The 15,300-nt window shown below is 35.6% G+C and overlaps 1 protein-coding gene across 1 annotated transcript; it reads right to left on the bottom strand.

Annotated features, from left to right (window-relative positions):
- Nucleotides 1–721: 721 nt before the first annotated feature.
- On the bottom strand, nt 722–6,608 carry LOC109180564 (ABC transporter B family member 15). The gene is made up of 6 exons (XM_019330203.1): nt 6,223–6,608; nt 6,071–6,125; nt 5,775–5,953; nt 4,817–5,274; nt 2,907–4,338; nt 722–2,214 (listed from the first exon to the last, which is right to left on the bottom strand). The coding sequence occupies exons 1-6, from the start codon at nt 6,457–6,459 to the stop codon at nt 823–825; spliced, it is 3,753 nt and encodes a 1,250-aa protein (XP_019185748.1). The 5' UTR covers nt 6,460–6,608; the 3' UTR covers nt 722–822.
- Between the last annotated feature and the right edge of the window lie 8,692 nt (nt 6,609–15,300).

Consider the following 15,300-nt stretch of genomic DNA (forward strand, 5'->3'; position numbering starts at 1 on the left):
CAAGCTCGATTTGTCGAGTAGGGGTGTAAATGTGTCGAGTCGAGCTCGAAATTGATCGAGCTTGAGTCGAGTTTTAATCGAACCGCTTATATATGTGTGTGTGTGTAATCGCGAGCGGCTCGGCTTGAGCTTGTGCTGAGCTTTGACTGAGTGACTCGTGAACTGCTCAGTTCATTTGTACCCCTACTATCGAGTAATAATTGCAAACCATATAGTTATTATCGAGTAATAGTTTGCAAACTACATAGGAGTAATTGCACAAAGATTTTATATAACAAGTTCGACGGAGAAGATATTGATGAGAAATGAATTTAATACAAAAATCATGTTTCACCATTAGATTATTATTTTGAGGCAATTTATATTTTATTTGAATTCGTAGGATGTCGGTTTGTTATTTCCAGGAATCTGTGCCTAACGTGTTTGGTACTTAGTACTTACTACTACTAAATACCTTCAAAAATTCAAAGAGCAGACGCGCACGTGTTTTATACGATTGCACTATATTTGACTCTCTAGAGTATGTATAGCCCTCCAGGCTCCAGCTGCAGATTACCAAATATTTGTACATTTATTTTATAGTTATTACTAACCCGTATCTATTGGTATACCGGATTCGATTTTATATAGCTTTTAATATATTTAATAAAGATATTTATTGGTACGTCAATGATTTTATTTATATCTTTATGAATTAAATATATTTAATAAAGATATATAATGGTACGTCAACGATTTTATTTATATCTTTATGAATAGTGATAGTAAAATTAATAACCTTTTTAGATAATAAATATACACAAAAGAGATTACAATCTCTACTTAGTTGAGTACAATGCTTGAGTTGGGTGGCCTTTGGCTTTGGAGGCTAACCAAGGAATAGTAGGCCCCACTTGGTCCTTTGGCCAGCAAGGACGAGTGGGTCCCTTTTTCCACAACTTTCCCCTTATCCAACACTGCAATAGTATCGCAATTCTGTATGGTGCTTAGTCTGTGGGCCACCACCACGCTCGTCCGGCCGACCATGACTCGCTGGAGGGCGTCTTGGACCACTTTCTCCGACTGGCTATCCAACGCGCTAGTGGCTTCATCCAGCAACAATATCGCCGGATTTTTCAGTACCGCCCTAGCGATGGCGATTCGCTGCTTCTGCCCTCCCGACAATTGTAATCCCCTGTCGCCGCACCAAGTGTCGTAGCCGTCTTTCAATCCCGCGATGAAGTCGTGCGCGTTGGCCACCTTGGCTGCTTCGATGATCTCCGCCTCGTCGAGGTCGTCCGAGGCGCCGTAAGTGATGTTCTGTCGTACGGTCCCGGCGAACAGCGTTGGTTCTTGGCTGACGAGCGCGATGTGCTTCCTTAAAGCTCGCAGGTGGTAGGATTTTACGTCGCGGCCGTCGATTTTCACCGCGCCGGTTGTCGGGTCGTAGAATCTTTCGATCAGGCCGATGATGGTTGACTTCCCGGACCCACTTTGCCCGACCAAAGCCGTTGATTTCCCGGCTTCAATTGATATTGAGAAGCCTTTGAAGATAAAGACATTAGGCCTAGCCGGGTACGCAAAATCAACGTCACAAATCTCGACGTGGCCCGTCACCTTCTCCGGTTTTTCCCCGTCGGAATCCTCCGGTTCGATCAGCGAGTACCGGTCCAAGACCGCGAAAACCGACCCGACGGAATCAGCTCCTTTAGCAAGATCATTAGTCATCGTTCCGGCGTCGGCTATGACTCGGCCGGTGCTAATCAAAACCATGAACGTCTGGAGCAAAGCTTTGGCCCCAATAACCCCTTCCGCCACGAGCTTTCCGCCGTACCAAAAATCCAAAGCCCAAGTACACGTCATGAGCCCATTGGACGTCCCGAGCCCGATCCCCGCAAACCATGATTGGCGAATGCTCTCTCGTTTCGGGCCTTCTTGGGCTTTCTTGAGCATCTGGATAATTCTTGCTTGGGAAGAGAACGCCGTCACCGTTCGGAGGTTGGCCACCGCTTCCGCCGCCAGCTTACTGCTTTCTTCTTGGGCTTTGCTGGCTTTCTTGGACATGCTCTTTAGCAAAACACGCTTGCAGTAGTAACAGATTATGATCAGTGGCTGCACTGCTATCATTACTAGTGCAAGTTTCCAGGCAACCACCAGCCCCATTGTGCACGCTATCACCACTGCTGAGATTGTTTGAATCAGTAACGCCATTCGATCACCGACCAAAGATCTAACCTGCAGTAACGGTGTATACAAAACATTTTATACCAATTAATATTCCCAACCATAAATTATTTTGTAGGCTACGAAAAAATGGCAGTTACTACATAGTGTGCACCCAAAGAATTACAAAAAGTAAATTATAAACCAGTCTAGTTTAGAGCCATCAAAACGGGTTTTTGCTCGCAGATCCCGTCTTGGGCCCTATTTAGATAGAAGGTGAGTTTTGAAAACAGCACTTTACCAAATAACGAGCTTTTCAACCCGGCCCGGCGCGTAAACTGGCAAGTTTTGGCCAGTCCTGCTAGCCCATATATATTGACAACTCTAGTGTAGTTGAAGAACACTAATATAATAGGTCATTATCATTGAAAATTGAGCCAACAATCTGACTAACCTAATTGGTTGAACCCATAATTGAAAGATGTATGGGACTATGGGTGAATTTTTAAATCAGGAGCCCGTCAAGGAGCGGGTTTTCTTGTCCCAGCCCAGACCGACTTGCCTAAGCCCACGGACTGTCGTGTTTTGGCCCGCCTTACTCGGCTAGCTCGTATGACAGCTCTAATATAATTGAGGTCTTAAGAAACACTAATATAATAGGTTATTATCACTGAAATTTGAGCTAACAATCTGACCAATTTCGGTTGGGTGAACCCATAATTGAAAGATGTATTCGTCATTTATAATGAATAAAAGTGACGTACCACATTGGCATCCTTGGCAAGTCTTGAGCAAATTGCACCGGTGGAATTTTCATCCTTGTCGTACCACCCGATTTCGAAGGTGAGCATCTTAGACAGCATTCTTTCTCTGATTCTTTTAGTTAAGTGCTCTCCCATGGCGGCGAAGTAGTAGTGCTGAAGTATGTTAATCAGAAAAGAGAAAACGGCCAACCCAAGAAAGAACAATGCATAAATTCTGGTTTTCTCCTTGATCTCATCATGGCTGGGCAGAAAATATACTGAAATCATTGAGCCCATTGCGAATGCATACACCGGTTGAACTCCACCAAACAGTATCGCCCCGATTGAGCCCATTGTGGCTTGCCTCCATTCTGGCAAATTCATGGCGAGAAGTCTCCTAAATGAAGGCACAGGGAGCTTTTCTTCTTCGCCGCCATTGCCAGAAACAACAGAATCATCATTTTTCTCGAGCCCTCTGCGGCTATGAGTGAAAGAGTTAGCGGAGCTCGATCTGCTCACCATCGACAGCCTTCTACTGCTGCTGTTATGCGCATCCACAGTTAATTGCGGCGGCGCTACGGTGGCGGTTTGTTGGAGGCGAACGAGTGAGGAGTAAAGCCCATTTTCGTCTTCAATTAGGTGGTCGTGGGAGCCAATCTCTTTGACCTGGCCGTTTTGGACCACCGCGATTAAGTCGGCGTTTCGGATGGTGGAGAGGCGGTGGGCGATTATGATGGTAGTGCGGCCAATGGCGGCCTCGTCTAGCGCTTCTTGGACTACTCGCTCCGATTCAGAGTCCAGTGCACTGGTTGCTTCATCAAGAAGGAGAATTCTTGGCGCCTTTATGATCGCTCTCGCGATTGCTATTCTCTGTTTCTGCCCGCCGGACATTTGGACGCCTCTTTCTCCGACCTGGGTGTCATAGCCCTCGGGCAACTGAGAAATGAAGTTATGGGCGTTAGAAGCTTTGGCGGCGCCGATGACTTCTTCCATGGCCGCCGCCTCCTTTCCAAAAAGAATGTTTTCTTTAATGGTGGTGGCGAATAATGCGGGCTCCTGGCTCACCAATCCCATTTGTGACCTCAGCCATTTGAGCTGTATTTTATCAATGGCGACACCGTCGAGAAGTATCTCTCCTCCGAGTGGGTCGTAAAATCTTTGCAGCAGTGCCACCACGGTGGACTTCCCGGAGCCACTCCCTCCCACTAGCGCCACAGTTTTTCCGGCTGGTATTCTCAAGCTAAAATCTTTCAAGATTATGCTTTCCGGCCGTGATGGGTAGGCAAATTCTACGTTTTTGAATTCTACTTCTCCGGCAACATTGTCCAGTATTTGTCCTTCCGTGCTGTCGGAGTCGATTTTTGGCACCCTTTTTATCACCTCCATTATTCTTTTCCCGGCCGTGCTGGCCTCCGAAAAATACTTCAAATTCGACAACGCAGATCCCAGCGCCCTGAAAATCCGATTTCCAGTTTAAAAATTTTGAAAAAAAAAACATTAGAGTTTTTGATAAATAGGGGTTAATTGATTGGGTTAATGATTTGACTATTTGATAGAATTAGCCAATTGAATGTTTGGTAGATTAGCTGTTAGCTTATAGTTGATTATATATAAAATGAATTTCTAAAAAAACTGATCAATTAAATTTTAGCCTTTTAGAGCAATAAATTGTTACAGAAAACTAATTAACCAAACATTTATATTAGTTGTCTAACCAAGTCAAACAACTAGTAGTGGTCAAAGAAGTCAAAATTGACAGATAAGTTAATTATATTACCAAACAAGACCATATAATTTTTGTTGAGCAAGAGAGTAACCTACAACCACTATAAGAGAGTGCGCTTTAAGTACATTTTATTTTGTGACTTTAGCAGTAAAGTAAGAAATTACAAAGAGATAAATAAACGGGCTCATCAAATTAAGATACTTACAGTCCGCCAATGGCGATGGCGGCACCGACGGCGAAAACGGTGCCGCCCTGGGCACCGTGGTACATGACCAACCTGCTGCCGTAATAGGACATAAAGGACCAGATGGCGAAAACAATGCCGTTGCTTCCGATGGCTAGGCCTTTGGCGAGGCCTTGTTTCAGTCCCAGTTTCACAGTGCCTTGGAGGGCAGTGGAGTAATTTTCAATGGTCTTGGTTTCTCCCACGAATGAATACACAGTTCTGATGGAAGAAATAGCCTGTTCTATAATGTAACTGGCCTTGCTATACTCCTCTCTCATCTTCCTCGCAATTCCCATAAGTGCCCTCCCGTACATTAGCCCCGGAATCACCAGAACCACGATGAACGGAAACCCCACGATTGCCAGCCGCCATATCATCATGAACCCCACCACATACGCCCCCACAAATGTCGACACGTTCATCAAGAACACCGGAACCTACCACATTTATATATATGCAAATTAAAATAGTGAATTTATTATTTCAAAACTGAAAACAACCATTGTATTATGTATTGAGTAATCTTAGACAAAGAAATTAAAGCAATACAAGGAGATAAACAACTCAGGTTGTCGAGCTCAAACAAGAAGACTAATAAATAGTTTCAAATTAGAGTTTAGTTAGAGTGTGTTTAGAAACAAGGATAATGTCTTATGAAAAATGAATCATTTATTATAAATATTTTTATATTTTAAATAAAACAATTATGGTTGGAAATCATTTTTTAGTCCGTGGAAAATGACTTCTACCAATTTTGACCGAAATCATTTTCCTCCAAAACAATCATATTTTTCCAAGTCACGAAAAATGATTTTTGTTGAGTTTTTTTTTCAGATAAATCCAAACATGGAAAACTCTTTTTTTTTTTTTTTTTTTTTGAATTTTCAAATATTAAAAACACTCTTGTAACTATATATTCTACCATATATGCACCAACCTTTTCACTAATGACATCTTGAATAACGATACTATCGCTGGAAACACTATCGATAACATCGGCGGTGCTGGTCACATGCAAATCGAAGTACCCAACGTCTTGCCGTAACACTGCTTTCAAATATCGTATCCTTAACCTCGACGCCTGTCTCTCTGCCGTTCTTGTCCAGCAATAGCCCTCTGGAAATTTAATTTTTTTAAAAAAAAATTGTTAGCACTCATATATGCAGATCATATCAGAAGAAATTATATTGGTTAAAACTTAAAAGTTTAGTTTAATTTGAGATTGTGACCCACCCAAAAAACAAGCCACCCATTGCGCACACGCCAGCAAACACAGAGCCAATGAATTCTGCAGCCGAAGAAATCACAGAAAACAGCTTTAATTTTATGCACTGTACGTACATCTCATGCAAAAACCAAAACCAAAACCAAAACCAAAACGAAACCTTGTTGATACGATGAGAGAAAGTGTCGGCGGTTAAAGCAGAGGCACCGCCGAGGTTGTTCAGAATCTTACTAGTAACGAGGAGCATAATCGGCATGGAAATGCCATCGCCGATGGCACCTACAACCCCGAGGCTCATCAACACCAGATCCACTCCGTCAGCATGGTTGAAAATATACCCAAACCACCCGTTTCTCTTCTTCTTCCCCATCACTCCATTCTTTTCATCACTGCCCATTCCTCAAACAGACACAACAAAAAACACAACACGTAAAGATGGAACTACGACGTTGTTGATATTCTTGTCTGTTTCAGACAGAAAATCGGATGGTGAGGGTGAAACCAGACGATGTGATGGAGGTTTGGGACTGAGATAATGGTTTTTAATGTTGGGTTGGTTACTTGGTTTAGTATATTATATTACATATGTATATATATAGACATATGCGTATACATCAAACAAATAGTTTACACTTTACACAGATCAGAGTATATGATAGACCGCGGATTCTCCATTATAAAATTGCAGTTCAGTGATCATGTGCCAGTAAACTATGGTAGTTGACTTTTCCTGTATGTTTTTTTAATATTTCCCTATGTTGTCGTCATTAATGACGATGATCTTCCGGGCTTTAAGGTTCCATGTCTTTCATTAGGGACAAGTGTTAGAAGACCGCATGGAGAGAAGCCGAATTGAATGTTCAAATACATTAGATGCTTCCATTACTTCCAAGCACAAATATAATTAAAGCATGGCATTAATAATGATCATAATCTTGATGATCATGGGACTAATGAATCATTGATTGTATTATCTTTCTTGGTTTTCTCATACTATGAATCTGGTACGTGTTTCTTGTTCACGTGGTCGATCTCTACTTTGCAAAATTTATAATTTGATCCAATTAAGTTCACATGCATCTTTTAATTAGGAGTTTACACGTAACAACTAATTGAGCCAGCCCAGCTTAGCTTTCCAAGAGTTGGATTCAAATCTCAGCATATATGAACAATTTAGCTGTCATATTTTATAGGGATTTTAACACTTTTACCCTCTCATCAATTGTTTCACTTTTAAAATTTTGGTCCCTATAAATTAATTTAAACAAATTTAGCCACTCAATCATGGATATAGATTCTAAATGACAAAATTGACCTCATAAAAAAGAATTTGCTAACAAAGTTTGATAATTATATAACAAGAAGGACTAAAAGTACAATATAATGAACAATTAAGGGACTAAATATGTTCAAATCAATTAACAAATAATAGAGACCAAATTTTCAAAAGTGAAATAATTCAAGTACAATAAGTGTTGTTTTTCCTATTATATATATATATATATATATATATATATTGTTACGAGAGAAACCCGTAACTACTACGTACTTGAGGGAGTTGAGGATATTCTTTCGCTCTGGATGGTGTAAAAGTTCGCAAACCACACATGAGAAATAAAATTCACTAGGATCATCATATGCGACAGGCTCGACCCAAAGCATGTTAACAAGAATTGAACTTGTGACCTTAATGTTCAATTCAATGAAAAATAAACTACACTACCGAGGGTGTGTGTGCATAGACAGCAAAGTAAATCTCGCTCCTATATGCTAATATGCTACCCAAAAGTGCACTTTACCTTGAAACCTTACTTGGCAAATGACCACAAGAATGTAAACTTACCTAAGTTAGTTGCTCATAGCTAAGCATACCTCCCACGTATACTAGAGTCAAAACATAAAACCTTGTCGGTTAGGGATTGCTCCATTCATCTCTATATTTCTTCTTTAAACATAGTGGCACTAGAGGCAGCGAGGCTGAAATCCTTCGCATACGTTTATACATTTTAGTACAATTACCTAAGTTATCTATATTTGCGAAACATGCCACGCATGCACACTAATTATTCATTAATTAATTATTGCTACTAATTTAGATTTTTACCTAATATGGTAGCCAATGGATCTTCATCAAATCCGGTCAATATTAATCGGGTCCTTTTACTGCACGAGCATATCTAATTAAGTTATAAATATGCTTAAGAAAATAGATATATTTTGTTAATTAAAAATAAAGAGTTTTCTAATAAAATACAGGTCTTAAATATTTTACAAAAAAAGAACTCGATCCATATTGGCCTTTTTTAATGATATGACATTTTCTCCTTCACCGCCGATGTATAGCATCTATACATCGACGGTGCATCAAATATTAACCCTTTGAAAAAATAAGTAAATAAATAAAAATAAAATCTACTTTTTGTTTTCAATGAAAAAGTTTTTAAAAAAAAAAACAAAACAAAACAAAATTCCCCTGACCATGTATTAAATCAGATTGTACACATACCATATAATACAATAATACATAATCATACATGCAATAATCTAATCTCATAGCGGAAGCTAATAGGATCGAGCACCTTCAGTCATATTGTCATCTTTATAACACTGTTTGAAGGATTGTAAGGAACTTTAAAATTTTGTCTATCATTTAATGTAAAATCACACTCCATAATTAAAATTACAATAAATAGTCATAGATAATCACATAATGTTATGCAATTGCCAAAATCATAAGCCTTTATAACGTGTTTCGAGAGAAGTTTTGAACCTTAACAACACTTAAATTCGAAAAACATTTAAAAATCGAAATGTCAATGACAACATAATTTTTACCAAAATATTATCCATATAAAAGCATATATGAAAACGGTTAATATATAAAAATTTATTACCATTATAAATAATTAACCGAATATGTAATTGTGTCCATAAATCAATTATAATATATTAACATAGTAATGATAATAAGGTTAATAATTAAAACTACTAAGAAATTAAAGGATGGTAAAAATTAAAACGGCTTCCTTAAGCTCATATAAGGAAACTCAATGTCAATCATATTATATGATGACCAATTTACCATAATAATATTCAGGCTCTGTTTGGCAGAGCTTATTTAGAAGCTTATAGATTATTTTAAGGAGTTAATACCCAAAATCGTCCTCGATTATAGTGGTTTTTCTCAATTTCGTCCTAAACGACTTTGGTGACCTAATATCGTCCCAGACTTTTGTGTTTCGCTCAATTTAGTCCTCCATTTGTTATTCCGTCAAATTGGTGTTAAATAAAGGGACAATTCAATAATGTCAATATTGACCTCTCTTTACTTTCAACTTGTGAAGTGCGAAATTCCTCTTTCTTGTATGAATTACACCCAGAATTACTCCTGGACCTGCAAATCAAATTTTATATTCGCAGTTTTAGGAGTAATTCTGGGAGTAATTTGTAAAAAAAAAAAAAGAATTTCGCAGTTCACATGTCTATGAGTAAAGAGATGCCAATATTAAAATTACTGAATTGTCTATTTATTTAACACCAAATGGACAAAATAACAAATGAGGGACTAAATTGAGCAAAAACACAAAAGTCTTGGACTAAATTGAGCGAAACACAAAAATCTGGGACGATATTAGGTCGCCAAAGTCGTTTAGGACGAAATTGAGAAAAACCACTATAGTCGATGACGATTTTGGGTATTAACTCTTATTTTAAGTTACTAATAAGCTATAAGCTCTGTTTGGTAATGTTTCCAAAATAAGCTCATAGCTTAAAATAAGAGCTTATTTTGAAACGCTACCTTAGGTAGCGTTTCAAAATAAGCTCCTAGCTTCCTAACTTTTTTCTATTTTTATCCTTATTATTTTAAAGAAATGACATAATTTATCCTTCCAAATTAAAACACTTTTCTCTTCTTCTTTATCCGCAACTTTCACCGCAAATATTATTATTATTATTATTATTATTATTATTATTATTATTATTATTATTATTATTATTATTATTATTATTATTAGATTTGCAACAATATTGTTACTTCATTATGAGATGCAAGATCATGATTATGCTAATAGTTTTATTTCAAAATGTTAACTTTTTTTAAAGACAAAATGTTAAATTTTAATATGTAAACAAACTAATTTAAATTTTATGAAGATGTCCTTTTTAGTCTTTTTACATTTATCAGCTTATCAAAAGTTAATTTTACCAAACACTTTCAATCATAACAGCTCTTTAATTTTCAGCTCCGAGCTTATAGCTTTTCAGCTTTCAGCTCCTAGCTTATAGCTTTTCAGCTAGGTTTGCCAAACAGAGCCTCAATATTCAATAGATAATAACAATAATTACCATTAATAATTAACCCATCATTATTTTTGGAAGGATGAGAATATTACTTGTATATATTAAGGAGTTGTATATATATGTCATGAAAATAAGTGTTGCCTATAAAAGATAATAGATAAACACTAAATAATTTAAAACTAATAAAATAAGGTGGATAATTAATCTGGGGGCGGGGTAGAGGATGGCAATTATGAGGTATTCTCTCACATCATCATTGTTCTATTATTATTTTGCAAGTAATCGCAATAATTAAAGTATTGCCAATCTGGTTGGCTGGTGTAGGTATATTGCTATTTTTGTAATTAATTAATTATAGAATTATAAACAGAAAATTAATGTACTCCATTTAGTTATACATATATTCAGGTGCCCAACAAAAAGTCAAACAAAACACAATTACTGTCCTCATTCACATACACACCCACCCATTACCCAATGTTTGTAATGTCTAATAAATTTTCTTTTTCTTCTGTTGTGGATGCAAAGCTTCTATTCATTAAAAAAAAGTAGTGTAAATTTGAACCCCTTGAATTGATTCCATAGGTTAGGATAACAGTTACGAATTTCACCAATAGATAAAAGATGAGAGTTCAAATTCGTGAGGATAAGCTTTCATTCTCATATGCTTTTGAAACGTTGGGTTTGATCCAGCACTAGTCGATAAGCTTGTCTTCCTAACTGTTTTTAAAAACTCTTAATATCAAGATTTACCTGTCATGCAATACTTTATTAAACATGTTTTAACTCAATTACTTAATTTCATAAACTAAGAAAGTTTAGTGCACATACTTGTATTATAAGAATTTATAATATTTGCACATTTTTTAGTAATGTATGTGAATTTTTGCGTAAAAAAAAATAAAAAATTATCATGTTTGCTTAGCTATTGGACTCATCCGAATGACTATAGGAGTCTACGTTTTATGATAGTTTGACTAAAAGAGAGGTTGGTAAAAACTAATAATATAAGAATAAATTACTGGAATAAGAAAACACAGCATACTGACGTTTGTGCATACATCGGCAACAAAGTACAGCTTAAACCAACTTGGTTACACGTCATTATTTTAAATTTTTAAATAAAAAATATTATATATACTCTCATTCTCTATTCCCAATTTTTACTCTATACTTAATTTTGATGTAAATACATTTACAAAATTACAAATACCCATATGAAGATAATAGTTTATCAATATTTCACATCAAATAATAAATTTAAGTGGATAACATTTGTGGCATGTAGTTTCTTGAAAATTCACTGGATTGTGTGAGCCATCAACTTTCTATTATTGTGTATATATGCTCCTAGTCCGAATAGAGTCTCATATATTTCTTGATTATATCGATTTTTTTTTTTTTATATAATTAGTTGACATACTAATTAAAGAGATAGATGCCAAGATAAGTTTGGGCCAAGGATTATTTTCAATTTTTACAGTATGGATGATTATTCATAATCTATTCCTCTTCCATTATTAAATTATATTTTTCCAACTCTTATTAAATACAACTAGTATTTTTTATGCGCGATGCGCAAAAAATAGGTGCACAATATTAATACATTATATTAAAATTTTAAATTTATTTAGATTTTAGATATTTAAATTATTCTAAATAATAATAATAATATAAATCATTTTTATAAATTTGATATTTATATTTATATAATAATTAACATATAACTCAATATTTAATGTGTATATATTATTATTAATGAAGAAGATAATAAAATATATGGTGGATGCATGTGCATGGTCACGGTCACAATTGTGGAAAAGATAACGGAAGTTATAACAATATGTGTATGTTTCTCCAAAATATTTTAATGTACAACATTTATAGCATAAAAAAAAAACTTAACGGAAAAATGGACATAAATCAGAGATATAACTTTCATTTAAACTTATTATGTTTTTTGATAATATAATTACTCTTATTCCTGCACATATTTGCTCATGGTCATGTGTACCGAGGCCAACTGGGTTGTCAATGCTTTGGCTCCGATTAGCGTTGATTGTGTCTTGCCTTTATTATTTTTGCTCATGAATCGTCTTTGCCGACATCTGTTAATTAAGAGTTTAAGACTGCTCTATTGTATGATTTGCGATGTTTCTCTTTTCCGAGACTCTCTTAATTAATAATTTTTTTTTTCTTAAGAAAAAATACGATAATATAATTATAATATCAAATTTCAAACCTCTAATTATTTAGGAGTTAATACCCAAAATCGTCCTCGACTATAGTGGTTTTTCTCAATTTCGTCCTAAACGACTTTGGTGACTTAATATCGTCCCAAACTTTTGTGTTTCGCTCAATTTAGTCCCAGACTTTTGTGTTTTTGCTCAATATAGTCCTTCATTTGTTATTCTGTCCATTTGGTGTTAAATAAATAGACAATTCAGTAATTTTAATATTGGCATCTATTTTATCATAGACATGTGAACTGCGAAATCCTTTTTTTTTTTACGAATTACTTCTAGAATTACTCCTAAAACTGCGAATATAAAATTTGATTTGCAAGTCCGGGAGTAATTCTGGGTGTAATTCGTACAAGAAAGAGGAATTTCACACTTCACAAGTTGAAAGTAAAGAGAGATCAATATTGACATTACTGAATTGTCCCTTTATTTAACACCAATTTGACGGAATAACAAATGGAGGACTAAATTGAGCGAAACACAAAAGTCTGGGATGATATTAGGTCACCAAAGTCGTTTAGGACGAAATTGAGAAAAACCACTATAGTCGAGGACGATTTTGGGTATTAACTCAATTATTTAGTATACATATACACATACATCTGCGCACGCCGTGGGTATACACATATTTATATATATTTAAATATATAATAATATTCCATGCATGGTATATATGTTTATTATTTATATATTTATTTCATTTCTATTCATCAAACCACTTAAATACTACACATACAAGTCATGATGCATGTTCATTCTTTTAATAAAGCAAACAAAGAAATACAATTAATATTATATTCTATCCCATTGCAAACAACTAAACTTGCTGTTAATTCTATGAAAAATTATTGTGTGTTATAATAATGTACATTATTTGTTAGAATAATGAAACTTCTTAGGTAAGATAATATACTTTATGATGAGTTAGAATAATGTATATTAAATTTTAGAATAATAACATTATAAGTTATAAAAATATATGTTGCAGTGAGTCGCGTGAAAGAAAAATACTTAAAATAATAACATTTTTAAATCGTGATCTACACAACTGTACGAACCACGTTCCACGCAATAACTATTGCAATTCTATACATTAGTCATATCACTCCGATCCCTCTTTCTATATAGTGGATTGGGTGGTTGAGGATGGCAAATTGAACAATAAACGTGGGTTTTTATATTGTGCTATATATGGAAAAAAGAACAAGTGGAGGAGTAGTGTAGGAGCTGAATTTCTTTCTTGTAGGAACAATAAAGTAATTAATATATAGTTGTGCATTTATTTTTAGGTGACTAGAAAATTTACAGTCATTATCTAATGATTATGATATGCGCTTAATAAACTTTAAATTTGTATAATAGCCCTCAACTAACATTAGAAAGTTAAACTATATAAAAAGATCTCATTTGACAAGCTTAATTGAAAAATTATTGACAAGAATTAAATTTGTGACCATCGGGAGCAATAACCACACAATTGTGGCACATTTTTTAAGTTTCAATTCGTTTCTGTTCCAAGTCTTCCATCTACTACCATCATATCATCAATCCATTTATATATCCACCCCACTTGCACACCCGACTCTTAATTTTAAAATAATAAATAATACTTAAACTCCTAAACAAATAAAGAATCAATATTCTGTTTCAGGAAAAAAAACAATATTATATTCTTTTTAATTACGATTTTATTTAATTTTTAATTAAAAAATACGCAGTGCAATATTATATTAATTAACAACATCTAGTTACTTATTATTGTTATGTATATTCTTTTTGGTTTGCCGAAAAATCTACTATACTATCTGAAAGTTGTGTATTCTCTTTGCATTATTTTAAATGAAATTGCCTACATACATGGCCAGTCAGTTGGTCACATTGGTGAAGTTTGGAAACAATGACCCGGGATCAGGTCTCACCAACGATAGTGTGGGAGAAACCTCCCAGATGCTTTGTCGAGTCGAGGAGTATTTTAAATGAAATTAAAAGTCCTTAGTATCGGGTTTATCCTACGGAACTCTGAGGGACATTTCAAATTCCTGGGAGTCCGCAAAGCTCAAGTCGAGTTCGATGCGCGAAACCTCCTAGATGCTATGAAATTAAAAGCCCTTAGTTTCGGGTTCATCCTGCGGAACTCTGAGGGACATTTCAAATTCTTGGGAGCCCGCAAAGCTCAAGTCGAGTTCGATGCGCGAAACCTCTGAGGGACATTTCAAATTCTTGGGAGTCCGCAAAGCTCAAGTCGAGTTCGATGCGCGAAACCTCCTAGATGCTCTGTCGTTTTCGAGTTCTGAGGGACATTTTAAATTCCTACTCTGAGGGACATTTCAAATTCTTGGGAGTCCGCAAAGCTCAAGTCGAGTCTGATGCGCTCACGGTAATTGACCATCTCTTAGCTAAGAGTTTTCTTAATATTAATTTTGTGTTTGCTTAACGTTTGCGAATAAGGCAGCCTATAGACTTGCTAGAGGGCTAGGGAAGCTAAATTCATTGCTGAGCATAGGGAGTAGAAGTTGTTCTCTCCTAACTTTCTTTGTGATGTTCTTTGTAATGACTTGATCTAATGAAGGTGTTGTTTGTTTTTCCAAAAAAAAAAAAAAAAAGTTTAATACTTCAATGTAATTTAACATGTTTTATTTACATGCATCCCATGCGTATGATGCGACGGCTGGCAATAATGACACTTCCAAAAA

The sequence above is a fragment of the Ipomoea nil genome, unplaced genomic scaffold (assembly GCF_001879475.1).
Source record: "Ipomoea nil cultivar Tokyo-kokei standard unplaced genomic scaffold, Asagao_1.1 scaffold1026, whole genome shotgun sequence".
Classification (NCBI taxonomy): domain Eukaryota; kingdom Viridiplantae; phylum Streptophyta; class Magnoliopsida; order Solanales; family Convolvulaceae; genus Ipomoea; species Ipomoea nil.